Raw genomic sequence first — 20,526 nt, 5'->3', positions numbered from 1 at the left:
TCCCCCACCCACTCCCCTACTCCCCCCCACCCACTCCCCCCTCACCCCCCCCACCCACCCCCCTCACCCACTCCCCCCTCACCCCCCCCACCCACTCCCCCCTCACCCCCCCCACCCACCCCCCTCACCCACTCCCCCCTCACCCCCCCCACCCACTCCCCCCTCACCCCCCCCACCCACTGCCCCCTCACCCCCCTACTCCCCCCCCCCACCCACTCCGGCAGACAGTCATGAGGGGGCCCGGTTAAAGAGCAAATGGTTGCGTGCCGGTGTGGAGCTGCTATTCCGGGGGTGAAGGTGAATGCCCCGAGCTCCCTGCCAGCCCCACACTGCAAACACCTGCCGGCCAGTGGTTAGACTCACTGAGCCAGTCTGATCTGCTCTTGATAAACGGTTCCCCCTCTGACCATTTACTGAAACTCTGTGTGTAGTGGGATGTGCACTCCCAGTGATTCATCAGCACCACTCCAGAAAGCGGAGGAAGCAGCCATGTTAGTCAAGAAAAGCCACGAGGCCAAGAAGTTTGCGTATTGTCCATACAGCAAGTTCCCAGTGGGAGCTGCTCTGCTAACTGAGGATGGACAGATATTCACAGGTAAGGAATCTGCTTGAAAGATTCTGACCAGTTCTGACGAAAGGTCTTCGACCTGAAACGTTAACTCTGTTTCTTTCCCCACAGATGCTGCCTGATTTGCTGAGCTTCTTCAGCATTTTCTGTTTTTATTTCAGATTTCCAGCATTCACAGTATTTTGCTTTTGAAGGAATCTGCTCATCACTTTATTGTCAATATGCTGCAAGTCTTGAATCATTGAATTTTAACTAGAAGAGCCCATTCCTTACAATTACAAAGGCATCGCTTAACCCGGATTGAGCAGCTGGTTTAAGCAGCTGTTGGCACCTCTTTTTAAAGTGTCATTAAGACCTTTTAGACAGTTCAGTCACCCCGGCAGCCTCTGGAGCTCCTGCCAGTGCTGATCACAAACATTGACCTGCTGTAACTGACCAGGACCTCAGCCCCGAACCTCAGAATCTCTTTAGTGTAATGTTTCCCCTGCCCTCACTCAGAGAAGTAGATATGAAGAGTAAACTCTCATTAAGATTAATTAATGTTAAATTAATTAGCTTCTTTAAAAACATTACCACAAAGCGGATTGGTGCTGCAATGGCAAACAGTAAAGCATTACACGCAGCAGCTAACTAAAAATTGATGCTGTTAAATCTAAGCTTGAATGGAATATCTCCAAAATACCAACAAGTTTCAACAGACCTGACCATGATCAGTCTCAGACAGTAGCACCATCCCACATCTTGCTGCACTCCATTTCCTGTCACCTCCAGGATCTCGACCGTCAGGTTACGCTGGCCACCGTGTACAGCAGGCAAAACAGGCTGCACCTGCCGATCAGGATTCTTTCCCCTCAGTCTGGTTCAGTAAAAACTGAAGTCGAGTACATTTTAAAGTTCAACACAACTTTAATAGCAGGGTTCTTAGTCTGCAGCATTGATTTGGACTCCTGATAGAGTCCCTCTATGCTGGCAGAGCAAGAACAAGAAACATACAGAAATCCACACGTTTTTATACAAATCAATAGGGGTTGGAACATACTTAACGAGGGTCAACACCAATCATAAGCCGGGCGTAGGTTGTCATGCGAGGTTACATTATTTCCGGCCAATCATAAATCGTCCATGTGCTGATCATGCTGCTGTTAGACATCAAAGGGGATAACTTCCTCACCTTCCAACTTGGAATGTTCTTCCCTGTCCCTTCTGTTCCTTATCTCCCAACCTGGAATGTCTTTCAACTTTGGCTAAGCTCGTTACCTATATTGATCTTCCATAAACATGGAGACATTCAGACCAGTCCTTGAATCACATCAAAGACTCTACATTGCTAAGACCATGCAAACCTGCTGACTACGCAAACATATGGCCCAGCAGGAGGCCAGGCCACCTGTACCAATCTCAGTTACTAACTAATTAACCCTTTCTAACCATTTTGCATTCTGCTTCTTTGCCACGTAGGCATTTTAATATTTTACCGAAAACTGACCACGTAGGGATTCTCACACCAACCTGCCCGCTCTAAGCGGTGGGGACTGTAACTTTGTCCCCTCATTCTCGACCCTCTCAACCACAGGAAATGATCTGTTTCTATTAACCCTGCACCACCTCTATCAAATGACCCTGCAATCTCCTCTGTTCCAATGAAAACAGCCTTTTTTCACATTTGTAATTCTTCACACCAGGCAACATCCTGGTGAATCTGCAATGTAATTTACTGCCTCAACTACCCGTCCTATTCTGTGGAGACAAAGACTGTGCACAGTCATCCAACTGCTGCCTTCTAACGCAGATTCACCATTACATCTCGACTTTTGTATTCTGTGCCTCTCATCATAAAACCCAGGATTCCATCAGTTTTTTTATGGTCTTATCCACTTGAGGGACTGCTTTTACTGTCGTGTGAACCTTAACCCCCCAAATCTTCTGCTTTTCCACATCACCCAGCTTTCCCCCATTGATTAATTTTTGTTTTTACCAAACTGTACCACTTCACATTTACTGCCATTGAATTCTATCTGCTACTTTTTTGCCATTCCACTATTTTATCAGTATCCACTTACAGCATCCTTCCTCAGAGTTATTTATTGTGCCTCCTATTTTAGTTATTGTCTGCAAATTTGGACACGACTCCATCTAGCCACACATCCAAGTCACTGATGTACACAATGAACAGTGGTCTCAAAACTGAGCCCTGTGGGATACTGCTATCCACTTCCAACCACTCTTGAGAAACTTCCATTAACTCCTATTCTGTTTCCTCCCTTCCAAATAGTTTTTAATCCAATTTGCTACTTTCTCCCTAATTCTATATCCTTTAATCTTCATCAATAGTTTCCTATGTGGCACCTTGTCAAAGGCTTTCTGGATGTCAATGTCCACTGCACTTCCCCCGTCCACCATAATTGTCACCTCCTCAAAGAATTCTTATCAGATTTGTCAAACATGAGCATCTTATCTGAAATCCATGTTGGCTGCTTCTAATTATTTTCTCTTCATCTACATATTTTGTAATTTCATCTTTAATGAAAGATTCCAAAATTTTCCCTACCACAGATGTTAACTGGCCTTTAATTACCTGAGTTAGCTCTATCTCTCTTTTTGAAAATGGGTATTACATTGGCCACTCTCCAGTCCTCTGGAACACATCCACTCTCAATAGAGCCCAGAGATATAATTTCTAGGGTCTCCACTATTTCTCCCCCAATTCCCTCAGGATCCTTGGATGTATCCCCTCAGATCCCAGCACTTAATTCCTCCTCCGCCACTCCGCCAACATAATGGATTCACCTGCTGGAACTCAGTGAAAACTTCAATATATCAGGGCCAGGCTGTTTGCAGGAATCAATTGCTGATTATTATTCGATGGGGTGTAATCAATGGGTCTCCAATCGATGAGCGATTACTGAGATTACAGATACCGAGAGCTCAATACTGCAGAAAGCCTAGAGGAGTATAGAAAGTGCAGGGGTGAAATGAAAAAGGAAATTAGGAAAGTAAAGAGAGGGCATGAAAAAATATTGGCAAGTAAAATTAAGGAAAACCCAAAGATGTTTTATAAATACATAAGAACATAAGAAAAAGGAGCAGGAGTGGGCCATTCGGCCCCTCGAGCCTGCTCCACCATTCAATCAGATCATGGCTGATCTTCTACCTCAATGCCATTTTTCTGCACTATCCCCATATTCCTTGATGCCTTTAATATCTAGAAATCTATCGATCTCTGTTTTGAATGTACTCAATGACTGAGCCTCCACAGCCCTCTGGGGTAGAGAATTCCAAAGATTCACCACCCCGAGTGAAGAAATTTCTCCTCATCTCAGTCCTAAATGGCTGACCCCTTATTCTGAGACTGTGACCCCTGGTTCTAGACTCCCCAGCCAGCGGAAACATCCTCCTTGCATCTACCCTGTCGAGCCCTGTGAGAATTTTGTATGCCTCAATGAGATCACCTCTCATTCTGCTAAACTCGAGAGAATACAGGCCCAGTCTACTCAATCTCTCCTCATACGACAATCCCGCCATCCCATGAATCAGTCTGGTGAACCTTTGTTGCACTCCCTCCATGGCAAGTATATCCTCTCTTAGATAAGGAGACCAAAATTGTACACAATACTCCAGGTGCGGTCTCACCAAGGCCCTATTTAATTGCAGTAAAACATCTTTACTCCTGTACTCAAATCCTCTTATAATAAAGGCCAACATACCATTTGCCTTCCTAATTGCTTGGTGCACCTGCATGTTTGCTTTCAGTAACTCATGTACAAGGACACTCAGGTCCCTTTGAACATCAACATTTCCCAATCCCTCACCATTTAAAAAATACTCTGCATTTCTGTTTTTCCTACCAAAGTGGATAACTTCACATTTTTCCACATTTTATTCCATCTGCCATGTTCTTGCCCACTCACTCAACCTGTCTACATCCCTTTGAAGCCTCTTTGCATCCTCCTCACAACTTTCATTCCCACCTAGTTTTGTGTCATCAGCAAACTTGGAAATATTTCATTTGGTTCCCTCATCCAAATCATTGATATATATTGTGAATAGCTGGGGCCCAAGCACTGATCCCTGCGGTACCTCACTAGTCACAGTCTGCCAACCTGAAAAAGACCCGTTTATTCCTACTCTCTGTTTTCTGTCTGTTAACCAATTCTCAATCCATGCCAGTATATTATCCCCAATTCCATGTGCTCTAACTTTGTTCACCAACCTCCTGTGTGGGACCTTATCGAAAGCCTTCTGAAAATCCAAATACCCTTATCTATTCTACTAGTTACATCCTCAAAGAACTCCAATAGATTTGTCAAACATGATTTCCTTTTCATAAATCCATGTTGACTCTGCCAAATCCTATTATTATTTTCTAAGTGTCCTGTTATCATATCCTTTATAATAGATTTTAGCATTTTCCCTACTACTGATGTCAGACTAACCGGTCTGTAATTCCCTGTTTTCTCTCTCCCTCCTTTCTTAAATAGTGGGGTTGCATTTGCCACCCTCCAATCTGCAGGAACTGTTCCAGAATCTATAGAATTTTGGAAGATGACAACCAGTGCATCCACTATCTCTATAGCCACCTCTTTCAAAACCCTGGGATGTAGATCATCAGGTCCTTGGGATTTATCGACTTTCAGTCCCATTAATGTCTCTAGTACTATTTTTTTTACTAATACTAATTTCTTTCAGTTCCTCATTCTCGCAGACCTTTGGTTCTCTAATATTTCTCGGAGATTTTCTGTGTCTTCTTCCGTGAAGACAGACACAAAGTATTTGTTTAATTTCTCTGCCGTTTCCTTATTCCCCATTATAAATTCTCCCGTCTGTGTGTAAGGGACCCACATTTGCCTTCGTCAGTCTTTTCCTTTTTACACCTATAGAAGCTTTTACAGTCCGTTTTTATGTTTCTCGCTAGTTTACTCTCATATTCTATTTTTCCTTTCTTATCAATTTCTTTAAAGCAAGAGGATAACTAAGGAAAGAGTCGGGCCTATTAGAGACCAGAGAGGTAACCTGTGTGTGGAGGTGGAAGATGTGAGTATGGTTCTTAATGAATACTTTGCGTCTGTCTTCACAAAAGAGGGGGATGATGCAGAGATTGTAGTTAAGGAGGAGGAGTGTGAAATATTGGATGGGAGAAACATAGTGAGAGAGGAAGTATTAAGAGGATTAGCATCTTTGAAAGTAGATAAATCACCAGGCCCGGATGAAATGTATCCCAGGCTGTTAAAAGAAGCAAGGGAGGAAATAGCGGAGGCTCTGACCATCATTTTCCGATCCTCTCTGGCTACAGGCGTGGTGCTGGAGGATTGGAGGACTGCTAACATTGTTTTAAAAAGGGAGAAAGGGATAGACTGAGTAATTATAGGCCAGTCAATCTAACCTCGGTGGTGGGCAAATTATTGGAAATTTACGAGGATGTTGCCAGGGCTGGAGAATTTTAGCTATGAGAAAAGATTGGATAGGCTGGGGTTGTTTTCTTTAGAACAGAGGAAGCTGAGGGGAGATTTAATTGAGGTGTATAAAATTATGAGGGGCCTAGATAGAGTGGATAGGGAGGACAGTGACCGGGGGCATAGATTTAATGTAATTGGTAGAAGGATTAGAGGGGAGCTCAGGAAAATGTTTTTCACCCAGAGGGTGGTGGGGGTCTGGAACTCACTGCCTGAGAGGGTGGGAGAGGCAGAAACCCTCAACTCATTTAAAAAGTACCTGGATGTGCACCTGAAGTGCCGTAACCTACAGGGATACGGACCAAGTGCTGGAAAGTCGGGTTGACTGGATAGCTCTTTCTCGGCCGGCAAGGACACGATCGATCCTGGGCGGTTACTCCCCAATCGATCTGACCCACTCAGCAAAACACAACTAGACCAAAACTGCCCTCCACTTGCTTGTTTGCTGCTTGAGACAATAAAGCAGATGTGTCTATATATAAACAGGCATATCCCTCACACACAAGTTTGTCTGTTTGCTGGAGTCTCCTCCATGCTGAGCATCAGGCTTTGGGATCCGTATGATGGGGCAGGGCGGTTAACAGTTGCATGAGACAGCCCCAGTCATAGTATCAAAGTATGGTTACAGCACAGAAGGAGGCCAATCAGCCTGAGCCTGTGCCTGTGCCTGTGCCTGCTCTTTGAAAGAGCAATCCACTGCTCTTTCCCCATAGGACTGTAAATTTTTTCCCTCCAATTCCCTTTTGAAAGTTACTATTGAATCTGCTTGATTCCTGGAACCATTCTAGTAAATCTCCTCTGCACCCTCTCTAAGGCCTTCACATCTTTCCTAAAGTGCGGTGCCCAGAACTGGACACAATACTCCAGGTGTGGCCGAACCAGTGATTTATAAAGGTTCATCATAACCTCCTTGCTTTTGTACTCTATGTCTCTATTTATAAAGCCCAGGATCCCGTATGCTTTTTTTTAACCGCTTTCTCAACCTGCCCTGCCACCTTCAATGACCTGTGCACATATACCCCCAGGTCTCTCTGTTCCTGTACCCCTTTGGAATTGTGCCCTCTAGTTTATATTGACTCTCCTCGTTCTACCTACCAAAATGTATCACTTCGTACTTTTCTGCGTTAAATTTCATCTGCCACGTGTCCGCCCATTCCACCAGCCCACCTGTATCCTCTTGAAGTCTGTTACTATCCTCCACGTTGTTTACTACATTTCTGAGGTTTGTGTCATCTGCAAACTTTGAAATTATGCCCTCTATACCAAGTCCAGGTCATTAATAAATATCAATAAGAGCAGTGGTCCTAATACTGACCCCTGGGGAACACTTTTTCCCTCCAGTCTGAAAAACAATTGTTCACCACTACTCTCTGCTTTCTGTCCCTGAGCCAATTTTGTATCCACACTGCCACCGTTCCTTTAATCCCATGGGTTTTAATTTTGCTGACAAGTCTATTATGTGGCACTTTAAGGACTTTCAAAAGGCGTTTGATAAACACATCAATCGCACTACCCTCATCAGCCCTCTCCATTATTTTTTTTATTCGTTCATGGGATGTGGGCGTCGCTGGCGAGGCCGGCATTTATTGCCCATCCCTAATTGCCCTTGAGAAGGTGGTGGTGAGCCGCCTTCTTGAACCGCTGCAGTCCGTGTGGTGAAGGTTCTCCCCCAGTGCTGTTAGGAAGGGAGTTCCAGGATTTTGACCCAACGACGATGAAGGAACAGCGATATATTTCCAAGTCGGGATGGTGTGTGACTTGGAGGGGAACGTGCAGGTGGTGTTGTTGCCATGTGCCTGCTGCTCTTGTCCTTCTAGGTGGTAGAGGTCGTGGGTTTGGGAGGTGCTGTCGAAGAAGCCTGTGGATGGTACACACTGCAGCCACAGTGCACCGGTGGTGAAGGGAGTGAATGTTTAGGGTGCTGGATGGGGTGCCAATCAAGCGGGCTGCTTTGTCCTGGATGGTGTCGAGCTTCTTGAGTGTTGTTGGAGCTGCACTCATCCAGGCAAGTGGAGAGTATTCCATCACACTCCTGACTTGTGCCTTGTAGATGGTGGAAAGGCTTTGGGGAGTCAGGAGGTGAGTCACTCGCCGCAGAATACCCAGCCTCTGACCTGCTCTTGTAGCCACAGTATTTATATGGCTGGTCCAGTTAAGTTACTTCATCAAAGAACTCAATCAAGTTAGTTAAACACGATTTTCCTTTAACAAATCCGTGCTGACTTTCATTTATTAACCTATACTTTTCCAAGTGCCAATTAATATTGGTCCTGGATTATTATCTCTAAAAGTTTCCCCACCACCGACGTTAGACTGACTGGCCTGTAATTGCCGGGTTTTTCCCTCTCCCCTTTTTGAACAGGAGTGTAACATTTGCAATCCTCCAGTCCTCTGGCACCACTCCCATATCTAAGGAGGATTGGAAGATTGTGGCCAGAACCTCAACAATTTCTATCCTTACTTCCCTCAGTAATCTAGGATGGATCCTATCCGGACCGGGTGACTTTTCTACTTTGAGTACTGCCAACCTTTTAAGTCCCTCCTCTTTATCTATTTTTATCCTATCCAATATCGCTCCTACCTCCTGCTTTACTGCTACAATGATACCATCCTCTTCTCTAGTGAAGACCGATGCAAAGTATTCATTTAGTGCCTCAGCCATTCCCTCTGCCTCTACAAGATCATCTCCTTTTTGGTCTCTAATCTGCCCCACCCATCCTTTGATTACTCTTTTACTATTATATGTTGATAAAAGACTTTTGGATTCCCTTTTATGTTAGCTGCTAATCTATTCTCAGACTCTCTCTTTGCCCCTCTTAGTCCCTTTTTTAGATCTCCTCTGTACTTTCTGTATTCAGCGTGTTTCTCTACTGTATAATGAACCTTACATTTGTCAAAAGCCTCCTTTTTCTGTTTGATTTTAATCTCTATCTCTTTGGTCATCCAGGGAGCTCCAGCGTTGAATCCCATTCCTTTCCCCCTTGTGGGAATGTGTCTACTCTGTACCTGAACTATCTCCTCCTTGAAGGCCTCCCATTGTTCAATTACTGTTTTGCCAGCCAATTTTTGATTCCAATTCACCTGGGCAAGATCCCCTTTTAACTCACTGCAATTAGCACTCCGCCAGTTAAATATTTTCTCATTTGATTGTTCCTTGTCCTTTTTCATAACTATTCTAAACCTAATGATATTGTGATCACTGTTTCCCAAATGCTCCCCCACTGAAACATGGTCTACTTGCCCCACTTCATTCCCCAGAACTAGATCCAGCATTGCTTCCTTCCTCATTGGGCTGGAAACACACTGATCAAGAAAATTCTCTTGTACACATTTCAGGAATTCCTCCCCCTCTTTGCCCTTTACACTGTTACTGTCCCAGTCTATATTGGGATAATTGAAGTCCCCCATTATCACTACTCTATAGTTCTTGCATCTTTCTGTAATTGGCCTGCAAATTTGCTCCTCTATCTCCTTCCCACTATTTGTTGGCCTATATTATACATCCAGTAGTGTAATAGCTCCTCTATTGTTCCTTAATTCTAACCAAATAAATTCTGCCTTTGACTCCTCAACTACACCATCCCTTTCCAGTGCCATAATAATTTCTTTGATCAATACTGCCACCCCCTCTCCTTTCTTTCCTTTCCTATCCTTCCCGAATACCTTGTAGCCAGGAATATTAAGTACCCAATGATCACCTTCTTTGAGCCAGGTCTTATTTATTGTCAGTATATCGTAGTCCCACGTGGCGACTTGTGCCTGCAGCTCACCAAACTTATTTACCATGCTACGTTCATTTACGCACATGTACTCCAAACTCACCTTAGATTGCCTTGCATTTGCCCCCTGTCTGATCCCTCCTATTTCTGAACCATTCTTTACTTTAGTGTTACTTGTCCTTCCCAGTCCTCTCTGCACATTTTCTCCTCTCTACTGTTTCATCCTGGTGCCCCTCCCCCTGCTGTATCCTGTAATTCTCAACCAGTCACGTAAAACAGTACATGAGTTCAGCAGCAACCTTTCACCAATTGTTCAAACTTTCATTGTTCACAATTTATACTGCTGACGCGACACTCTGTCATAATCACCGTTAACTGGAGCACACTCTGTGTCACACCGTTAACTGGAACACATTCTGTGTCACACTCACCGTTAACTGGAGCACACTCTATGTCACACTCACCGTTAACTGGAGCACATTCTGTATCACACTCACCGTTAACTGGAGCGCACTCTGTGTCACGCTCACTGTTAACTGGAGCGCACTCTGTGTCACGCTCACCGTTAACTGGAGCACACTCTGTGTCACACTCACCGTTAACTGGAGCGCACTCTGTGTCACGCTCACCGTTAACTGGAGCACACTCTGTATCACGCTCACCGTTAACTGGAACACATTCTGTGTCACACTCACCGTTAACTGGAACACATTCTGTGTCACGCTCACCGTTAACTGGAGCACACTCTGTGTCACGCTCACCGTTAACTGGAGCGCACTCTGTGTCACACTCACCGTTAACTGGAACGCATTCTGTATCACACTCACCGTTAACTGGAACACATTCTGTATCACACTCACCGTTAACTGGAACACATTCTGTATCACACTCACCGTTAACTGGAACACATTCTGTATCACACTCACCGTTAACTGGAACACATTCTGTGTCACACTCACCGTTAACTGGAGCACATTCTGTGTCACACTCACCGTTAACTGGAACACATTCTGTATCACACTCACCGTTAACTGGAGCGCACTCTGTGTCACACTCACCGTTAACTGGAACACACTCTGTGTCACGCTCACCGTTAATTGGAGCGCACTCTGTGTCACACTCACCGTTAACTGGAGCACACTCTGTGTCACACTCACCGTTAACTGGAGCGCACTCTGTGTCACGCTCACCGTTAACTGGAGCGCACTCTGTGTCACACTCACCGTTAACTGGAGCACACTCTGTATCACGCTCACCGTTAACTGGAACACATTCTGTGTCACACTCACCGTTAACTGGAACACATTCTGTGTCACGCTCACCGTTAACTGGAGCACACTCTGTGTCACGCTCACCGTTAACTGGAGCGCACTCTGTGTCATACTCACCGTTAACTGGAACGCATTCTGTATCACACTCACCGTTAACTGGAACACATTCTGTATCACACTCACCGTTAACTGGAACACATTCTGTATCACACTCACCGTTAACTGGAACACATTCTGTATCACACTCACCGTTAACTGGAACACATTCTGTGTCACACTCACCGTTAACTGGAGCACATTCTGTGTCACACTCACCGTTAACTGGAACACATTCTGTATCACACTCACCGTTAACTGGAGCGCACTCTGTGTCACACTCACCGTTAACTGGAACACACTCTGTGTCACGCTCACCGTTAACTGGAACACACTCTGTGTCACGCTCACCGTTAATTGGAGCGCACTCTGTGTCACACTCACCGTTAACTGGAACACATTCTGTGTCACGCTCACCGTTAACTGGAACACATTCTGTGTCACACTCACCGTTAACTGGAACACATTCTGTGTCACACTCACCGTTAACTGGAACACATTCTGTGTCACACTCACCGTTAACTGGAACACATTCTGTGTCACACTCACCGTTAACTGGAACACATTCTGTGTCACACTCACCGTTAACTGGAACACACTCTGTGTCACACTCACCGTTAACTGGAACACATTCTGTGTCACACTCACCGTTAACTGGAACACATTCTGTGTCACACTCACCGTTAACTGGAACACATTCTGTGTCACACTCACCGTTAACTGGAACACATTCTGTGTCACGCTCACCGTTACCTGGAACACATTCTGTGTCACACTCACCGTTAACTGGAACACATTCTGTGTCACACTCACCGTTAACTGGAACACATTCTGTGTCACACTCACCGTTACCTGGAACACATTCTGTGTCACACTCACCGTTACCTGGAACACATTCTGTGTCACGCTCACCGTTTCCTGGAACACATTCTGTGTCACACTCACCGTTAACTGGAACACATTCTGTGTCACGCTCACCGTTTCCTGGAACACATTCTGTGTCACACTCACCGTTTCCTGGAACACATTCTGTGTCACACTCACCGTTAACTGGAACACATTCTGTGTCACACTCACCGTTAACTGGAACACATTCTGTGTCACACTCACCGTTAACTGGAACACATTCTGTGTCACGCTCACCGTTTCCTGGAACACATTCTGTGTCACACTCACCGTTTCCTGGAACACATTCTGTGTCACACTCACCGTTAACTGGAACACATTCTGTGTCACACTCACCGTTAACTGGAACACATTCTGTGTCACACTCACCGTTAACTGGAACACATTCTGTGTCACACTCACCGTTAACTGGAACACATTCTGTGTCACACTCACCGTTAACTGGAACACATTCTGTGTCACACTCACCGTTACCTGGAACACATTCTGTGTCACACTCACCGTTACCTGGAACACATTCTGTGTCACGCTCACCGTTTCCTGGAACACATTCTGTGTCACACTCACCGTTAACTGGAACACATTCTGTGTCACGCTCACCGTTTCCTGGAACACATTCTGTGTCACACTCACCGTTAACTGGAACACATTCTGTGTCACACTCACCGTTAACTGGAACACATTCTGTGTCACACTCACCGTTAACTGGAACACATTCTGTGTCACACTCACCGTTAACTGGAACACATTCTGTGTCACACTCACCGTTAACTGGAACACATTCTGTGTCACACTCACCGTTAACTGGAACACATTCTGTGTCACGCTCACCGTTACCTGGAACACGCTCTAACTGGAACACTCTGTCATGCTCACCGTTAACCGCAGCACATGCCAGCGGCCTGTTTGCTCTGGTATCTGTTATAAAAGAGTCGAAAGGATATCAATGTGGTCCATAACACAGAGGATTCTGTTTACAGAGGAATGGGCTTCCCAGCTGAATATTTGTTTAAATTAAGTTCTGCTCAAGGGCATCAAATAGATTCAACAAGACCACAGGATGGGAAATGGAGTGGGGGGTGGGGGGAGAGATACAGTACAGAACGGGAAGGCCTCAATCCCCAGTCTGTGCTGAATTTGTTGGAGCAGTGTTAGGAGCTACTCCTACATCTACAGTGTTAGGAGCCTCAGCGGGGAAATGAGACAGGGATCCTGCTCCTGGTCGCTGTCCTGTCACTCCTGTTGGAAAGTGCATGTGAATGAACATTGGGTGAGGACAAGATCAGACTGGGTGGGATGCCCAAAGGCCGAATAGCCCTGCTGACACCCTGTGCTCAGACAGAGAGAGCAGTGGCTTGGGGTGACCAGCACCTGTGGGTGAAGCTGAACCGCAGCAAGAACCAGCAACGTCAGGAGGGAAGGGAGAAAACTAGGTGGGAAAAAAAGAGCCAATTTAGCAGATTGCTAATAATTTGACTTTTTATCATCTCTTCCTCCTCAGGCTGCAATGTTGAAAATGCGAGTTACACGGTGGGAATCTGTGCTGAAAGGACAGCCATTCACAAGGCTGTATCAGAAGGTTTCCGCAAATTCAAGGCAATAGCTGTTGCTAGGTACTGATTCAGTCCCCGCTATCCTGTGGTATTATATCATAGAAACAGGAGGAGGCCATTCAGCCCCTTGAGCCTGTTCCTCCAACCAATGAGATCATGGCTGATCTGTGACCTAACTCCATCCACCCGCCCTGGCTCTGGATCCCTTCCTTCCATTGGCTAGCAAAAATCGATCGATCTCAGATTTAAAATTATTAATTGAGCTAGCATCTACTGCCTTTGGTGGGAGAGCGTTCCACATTTCTACCACCCTTTGTGTGACGAAGTGTTTCCCTAACTTCTCTCCTGACCGGCCTGGCTCTGATTTTAAGGTTATGTCCCTTTGTCCTGGACTCCCCCCACCAGCGGAAAAGGTTCCTCTCTATTTATCCCATCAATTCCTTTCAAAATCCTAAAAATCTCAATCAAATCACCCCCTAACCTTCTATATTCCAGGGAATACGAGCCTAGTTTATGGAATCTCTCCTCATAATCTAACCCTTGGAGCCCTGGTAACATTCTGGTGAATCTGGACTGCACTCCTTCCAAGGCCAATATCTCCTGTCTAAGGTGCGGTGCCCAGAACTGTACACAGTGCTCCAGATGTGGTCTAACCAGGACTTTGTGTAGCAAAACTTCCTCCCCTTTAAATTCTAGCCCTCTCGTTATAAAGACTAACATTCCATTAGTCTTTGTAATTGTTTTTTGTACCTAACTGCTACATTTTAGTGATCTATGTACATGGACCCCGTAATCTCTTTGGACCTCCACTGTTCCTAGCTTTTCACCATTTAAAAAATACTCCGATCTATCCTTTTTTGGTTCAAAACGGATGACCTCACACTTACCTGTGTTGAAATCCATCTGCCACAGTTTTGCCCACTCATTTAATCTGTCAGTGTCTCTTTGTAATTTTATGCTCCCATCTACACTACTTACTCTGCCACCAATCTATGTGTTATCAGCAAACTTAAATATATGGCTCCCTATTGTGTTATCTAAGTCATTAATAAATATATTGAATAGTTGAAGTCCCAGAACAGACACCACTAATCACTTCCAATTCAAGTGCGTACCTATTATCCCGACTCTCTGTCTTCTATCTCCTAACCGAGTCAATAATTTGCCTTCAGTTCCATGAGCTTTAATTTTAGCTAACAGTTTCTTATGTGGAACCTTATCAAATGCCTTCTGGAAGTCCATATAAATAATATCCATAGACATTCCCCTGTCTACTACTTTAGTTGCTTCCACAAAAAATTCAATAAGTTTGTTAGGCACGACCTACCTTCTACAAATCCATGTTGGCTCTCTCGAATCAGCTCAAATTTCTCGAAGTGCTCAATCACTTTGACCTTAAATATAGATTCCAATAACTTCCCCACAACAGATGTTAGATTAACAGGTCTATAATTTCCTGGTTTCTCTCTCTCACCTTCCATTATTTAAGGTCATATCAACAGAAACCAACTTAGAAATTGAGGCTTTGGCCTTCTAACACTGCACCCTACACACTCCCCCTCCTCCCTGTACTCTCATTGTGTCAAAATCAAGGCTCATTGCACCGTCTCCTCTAACTCATTCGTTCCCAGGACCTCAAACCTAAGACTCCTCACCTCTCTCGGTCTCCCTTCTACAATCTATAGGCTTTTAAAACCCAAACTTGGCGACACCTAGTCACTGCTTCCGGATTCAACTTCACTCCTTAATGCTCTTCAAGCTCAGCTGAACCCTGCACTTTGGACTTTGACCCTTCACCTCATGTCTCTCAATAAACACGAGTTGCAGCCACACCTGGAGTACGGTGCACAAACTCTAGAACCAAGGGTCATGGGGAGAACAGTTTAGATTGAAGTACTTTACACACAGGATGCCGTGTGGAAAAACAGCAAGGGAGAATTGGAAAGATGTCAGAGGGAGTGGGCGATTGAGAGGGCTGAGTGTTTGAACCAGCCGATGGCTGCACCTCCCTTTTTCAGTCTCCTGCCTTTCCCTGTTCCAGAATGTGCTGTTGTTCCAGAGTGACATTTGGGAGTGGATGGGATGGGGATAGTCCATGGGAATTCTGTACTTAATGGGAGTGGAAGGGATGGGGATAATCCATGGGAATTCTGTACTTAATGGAAGTGGATGGGATGGGGGTAGTCTATGGGAATTATATACAATGGGAATGGATGGGATGGGGGTTGTCTGTGGGAATTCTGTGCCTGGGTCTAGATTGTAAATACTTCTGTTTTCTTGCAGCAATGTGAAGGACCAGTTCGTTGCTCCATGTGGAGCGTGCAGGCAAGTCATGAGCGAGGTGAGGCCTCCTTTCAAATATTTCCAGATGGTTCTTTAATCCAGTGGATAATTTAGGTTGATAATTTCTGTGTAGATGTAGAGAGTACCTGGCGGTGACTCGGGACTGTGATCAGTCTGGGGTTTGGGGCTGAACCCTGCAGTTCTGGGGCTGCTCAGATCTCTTATATAGAGTTAGAATCATAGAAAGGTTACAGCATGGAAGGAGGCCATTCAGCCCATTGAGTCCATGCCAGCTCTATGCAAGATCAATCCAGCTAGTCCCACTCACCCGACCTATCCCCGTAGCCCTGCAAGTACTTATCCAGTTCCCTTTTGAAGGCCATGATTGAATCTACCTCCACTGCCCCCTCGGGCAGTGCATTCTAGATCCTAACCACTCGCTGCGTAAAAAAGTTTTTCCACATGTCACCTTTGTTTCTTTTGCCAATCAGCTTAAATCTATATCTTCTGGTACTTGACCCTTCTACCAATGGGAACAGTTTCTCTCTATCTATTCTGTCTAGACCCTTCATGATTTTGAACACCTCGATCAAATCTCCTCTCAATCTTCTCTGTTCCAAGGAGAACAACTCCAGCTTCTCCAGTCTATCCTCATAACTAAAGTCCCTCATCCCTGGAATCATTCTAGTAAATCTCCTCTGCACCCTCTCTAAGGCCTTCACATCTTTCCTAAAGTGCGGTGCCCAGAACTGGACACAATTCTCCAGTTGTGGCGCAAACCAGTGATTTTAAAGGTTCATCATGACTTCCTTGCTTTTGTACCCTATGCCTCTATTTATAAAGCCCAGGATCCCATATGCTTTTTTAATCACTTTCTCATCCTGCCCTGCCACTTTCAACAATTTGTGCACATATACCCCCAGGTCTCTCTGTTCCTGTACCCCTTTTAGAATTGTGCCCTCTAGTTTATATTGCCTCTCCTCGTTCTTCCTACTGAAATGTATCACTTCGCATTTTTCTGCATTAAATTTCATCTGCCATGTGTCCAACCGTTCCACCAGCCTGTCTATATCCTCCTGAAGTCTATCATTATCCTCCTCACTGTTCGCTACACTTCCAAGTTATGTGTCATCTGCAAATTTGGAAATTGTGCCCTGAACATCCAAGTCTAAGTTATTAGTATATATCAAGAAAAGCAGTGGTCCCAGCACCGACCCCTGGGGAACACCACTGTACACCTCCCTCCAGTCCGAAAAAGAACCGTTCACCACTACTCTCTGTTTCCTGTTACTTAGCCAATTTTGTATCCATGGTGCCACTGTCCCCTTTTATTCCATGGGCTTCAATCTTGATGACAAGTCTATTATGCGACACTTTATCAAACGCTTTTTGAAAGTCCATGTTCACCACATCAACCACATTGCCCTCATCGACCCTCTCTGTTACCTGATCAAAAACTCTATCAGGTTAGTTAAACGCAATTTGCCTTTAACAAATCCGTGCTGGCTTTCCCTAATCAATCCACACTTGTCCAAGTGACTGCTAATTCTGTCCCAGATTATTATTTCTAAAAGTTTCCCCACCACTGAGGTTAAACTGACTGGCCTATAGTTACTGGGTTTATCCTTACACCCTTTTTTGAACAAGGGTGTAACATTTGCAATTCTCCAGTCCTCTGGCACCACCCCCGTATCTAAGGATGTTTGGAAGATTATGGCCAGTACCTCCGCAATTTCCACCCTTACTTCCCTCAGCAACCATCCAGACTGGGTGACTTATCTACTTTAAGTACAGCTAGCCTTTCTAGTACCTCTTTATCAATTATTAGCTCATCCAGTATCTCAACTGCATCTTCCTTTACTGAGGTTCTGGCAGCATCTTTTTCCTTGGTAAAGACAGATGCAAAGTACTCATTTAGTACCTCAGCTATGCCCTCTGCCTCCATGAGTAGATCTCCTTTTTGGTCCCTGATCGGCCCCATCCCTCCTCTTACTACCCGTTTACACGCCTGTAGAAGACTTTTGGATTCCCTTTTATGTTGGCTGCCAATCTATTCTCATACTCTCTCTTTGCCCCTCTTATTTCCTTTTTCACTTCCCCTCTGAACTTTCTATATTCAGCCTGGATCTCACTTGTGTTATCAACCTGACATCTGTCATATGCCCCATTTCTCTGCTTCATCTTACACTATCTCTTTTGTCATCCAGGGAGCTCTGGCTTTAATTGCCCTACCTTTCTCCCTTGTGGGAATGTATCTAGACTGTACCTGAACCATCTCCTCCTTAAAGGCCGCCCATTGTTCAGTTACAGTTTTGCCTGCCAATCTTTGATTCCAATTTACCCGGGCCAGATCAGTTCTCATCCCACTGAAATTGACTCTCCTCCAATTGAGTGTCTTTACTTTAGGATGGTCCATGTCCTTTTCCATTGCTATTCTAAAGCTGATGATACTATGATCACTGCTCCCTAAATGTTCCCCCACTGACACTTTTCTCCACTTGGCCCGCCTCATTCCCCAGAACCAGATCCAGCAATGTTGAAACATTTTATGCTGTTAGTCCTGTGCCTCACAACCCCAACTGACGGGCAATGTACAGAATGTCTTGCTATCTGAGAATTACCACAGAGTCTGTCTTCCCTCACACTCTCTCTCTCATTGCAGTTTGGAACTAAGTGGGATGTCTACTTGTCCAAAACAGATATGTCCTACAAGACAATGACAGTTGAAGAACTCTTGCCAATGTCTTTTGGACCCGAGGACCTGGCAGCCAAGTAACGGGCGATTGTGTCAAATGGATGCTAACCTGCTTTGTTCCATGTGGAATCGTACGGGGCAGCAACCGTCTCCTTTTAATAAGAAACCTTTAGTCCTCACTCATTTTACACCATTTGTACTGTCATTTTCTACTGCTTTAAGTCTCTTCTTAACTGTTTAGAGTGGTCCAGAAAATGGTGACGGATTTCTGTCCCTGATACAGACACTGCAATTGGAGTGTTTGATGGGGCAGTGTAGAGGGAGCTTTACTCTGTATCTAACCCTGTACCTGCTCTGGGAGTGTTTGATGGGACAGTGTAGAGGGAGCTTTACTCTGTATCTAACCCTGTACCTGCCCTGGGAGTGTTTGATGGGACAGTGTAGAGGAAGCTTTACTCTGTATCTAACCCTGTACCTGCCCTGGGAGTGTTTGATGGGACAGTGTAGAGGGAGCTTTACTCTGTATCTAACCCTGTACCTGCCCTGGGAGTGTTTGATGGGACAGTGTAGAGGGAGCTTTACTCTGTATCTAACCCACGCTGTACCTGCTCTGGGAGTGTTTGATGGGACAGTGTAGAGGGAGTTTACTCTGTATCTAACCCATACTGTACCTGCCCTGGGAGTGTTTGATGGGACAGTGTAGAGGAAGCTTTACTCTGTATCTAACCCGTACTGTACCTGCCCTGGGAGTGTTTGATGGGACAGTGTAGAGGGAGCTTTACTCTGTATCTAACCCTGTACCTGCCCTGGGAGTGTTTGATGGGACAGTGTAGAGGAAGCTTTACTCTGTATCTAACCCACGCTGTACCTGCTCTGGGAGTGTTTGATGGGACAGTGTAGAGGGAGCTTTACTCTGTATCTAACCCTGTACCTGCCCTGGGAGTGTTTGATGGGACAGTGTAGAGGGAGCTTTACTCTGTATCTAACCCACGCTGTACCTGCTCTGGGAGTGTTTGATGGGACAGTGTAGAGGGAGTTTACTCTGTATCTAACCCGTACTGTACCTGCCCTGGGAGTGTTTGATGGGACAGTGTAGAGGAAGCTTTACTCTGTATCTAACCCGTACTGTACCTGCCCTGGGAGTGTTTGATGGGACAGTGTAGAGGGAGCTTTACTCTGTATCTAACCCTGTACCTGCCCTGGGAGTGTTTGATGGGACAGTGTAGAGGGAGCTTTACTCTATATCTAACCCGTACTGTACCTGCCCTGGGAGTGTTTGATGGGACAGTGTAGAGGGAGCTTTACTCTGTATCTAACCAGTGCTGTACCTGCCCAGGGAGCTTTACTCTGTATCTAACCCGTGCTGTACCTGACCTCTGTTAGACTATGCTGTTGTGTATTTTTTTTAAAAAGTAACATTAAAGAATTGTTTAAGAATCGTATGCAGTCATGAAATGTATTTAATATGTAACCACATGTATTGTAATAATCATACATTTGTATTAACTGCATTTATTTTATGTAACCACATTTATTCAGTACATTAACCAAGGCAATTGTATAGTAGTGAGCTTGGACAATGTGTGTTTAAACCCCACAGTTAACACTTTGTTTAAGTTTCATAGATATAAAAGAATCTAGCATGTCTGGAAAAAGGCAAGTTACATTCCCCAAAAGAGATAAGGGGAACACCACGGGCTCTATTTTAGCACCCGCTATTGGGTGCGTTCCTGGCGGGGGGGCTCCGAAAATCGGGGAATCCCAGAGCGGGTCGGGAGCCCGGCTCCAACCCGTCCACTTCCGGGTTCCCCACAGACGCGCCGATGTGCGCGCGCAGCCCCCGCAGGTGGGATTCCCGCCGGCAATTAAAGCCAGCGGGGGGCCACGAGAGTATTTACCTCGGTATTTCAGGTCATTAACAGACCTGATTAAGGGAATATTTCAGGAGGGGTGGGATTTTAGAAACAACTGGGACTGTTTCCCGT

The 20,526-nt window shown here is 45.3% G+C and overlaps 2 protein-coding genes across 15 annotated transcripts in view; one reads left to right on the top strand and one right to left on the bottom strand.

The window, feature by feature from the left end:
* The window catches only part of LOC137305448 (uncharacterized), a 63,618-nt gene that overhangs the window by 29,105 nt on the left and 13,987 nt on the right, over window positions 1–20,526 (bottom strand). The window contains exons 1-2 of one of the 14 annotated variants that reach the window (XM_067974276.1): window positions 14,891–19,060; window positions 12,809–12,928 (exon numbers count right to left, since the gene is read on the bottom strand). The exons of 2 other annotated variants lie outside the window; for them this stretch is intronic. In XM_067974276.1, the coding sequence (XP_067830377.1) occupies window positions 12,809–12,928; window positions 14,891–15,044 (274 nt within the window). In that variant the 5' untranslated portion in view covers window positions 15,045–19,060. Of the gene's footprint in view, window positions 1–1,268; window positions 1,440–1,607; window positions 3,297–12,808; window positions 12,929–14,450; window positions 14,837–14,890; window positions 19,061–20,526 lie in introns of those variants that run through there. 11 more of the 14 variants (XM_067974273.1, XM_067974269.1, XM_067974270.1 and 8 more) reach the window with 11 other exon arrangements.
* Window positions 436–18,735, top strand: LOC137305452 (cytidine deaminase-like). The gene is made up of 4 exons (XM_067974284.1): window positions 436–595; window positions 13,512–13,623; window positions 15,847–15,904; window positions 18,509–18,735. Exons 1-4 carry the CDS (start codon window positions 436–438, stop codon window positions 18,620–18,622), a joined length of 444 nt encoding a protein of 147 aa, XP_067830385.1. The 3' UTR covers window positions 18,623–18,735.

This window comes from Heptranchias perlo, chromosome 40, assembly GCF_035084215.1.
Source record: "Heptranchias perlo isolate sHepPer1 chromosome 40, sHepPer1.hap1, whole genome shotgun sequence".
Lineage (NCBI taxonomy): Eukaryota > Metazoa > Chordata > Chondrichthyes > Hexanchiformes > Hexanchidae > Heptranchias > Heptranchias perlo.
This window is presented reverse-complemented; position numbering and strand designations above follow the sequence as displayed.

What these genes read in the sequence shown, in the direction of transcription:
- LOC137305452 (XM_067974284.1), top strand. Translation starts at nt 436, where the DNA reads ATGTGCACTCCCAGTGATTCATCAGCACCACTCCAGAAAGCGGAGGAA. An exon ending in AAGGCAATAGCTGTTGCTAG is followed by an intron (nt 13,624 to 15,846) that starts GTACTGATTCAG and finishes GTTTTCTTGCAG; the next exon opens with CAATGTGAAGGACCAGTTCG. An exon ending in GCAGGCAAGTCATGAGCGAG is followed by an intron (nt 15,905 to 18,508) that starts GTGAGGCCTCCT and finishes CTCTCATTGCAG; the next exon opens with TTTGGAACTAAGTGGGATGT.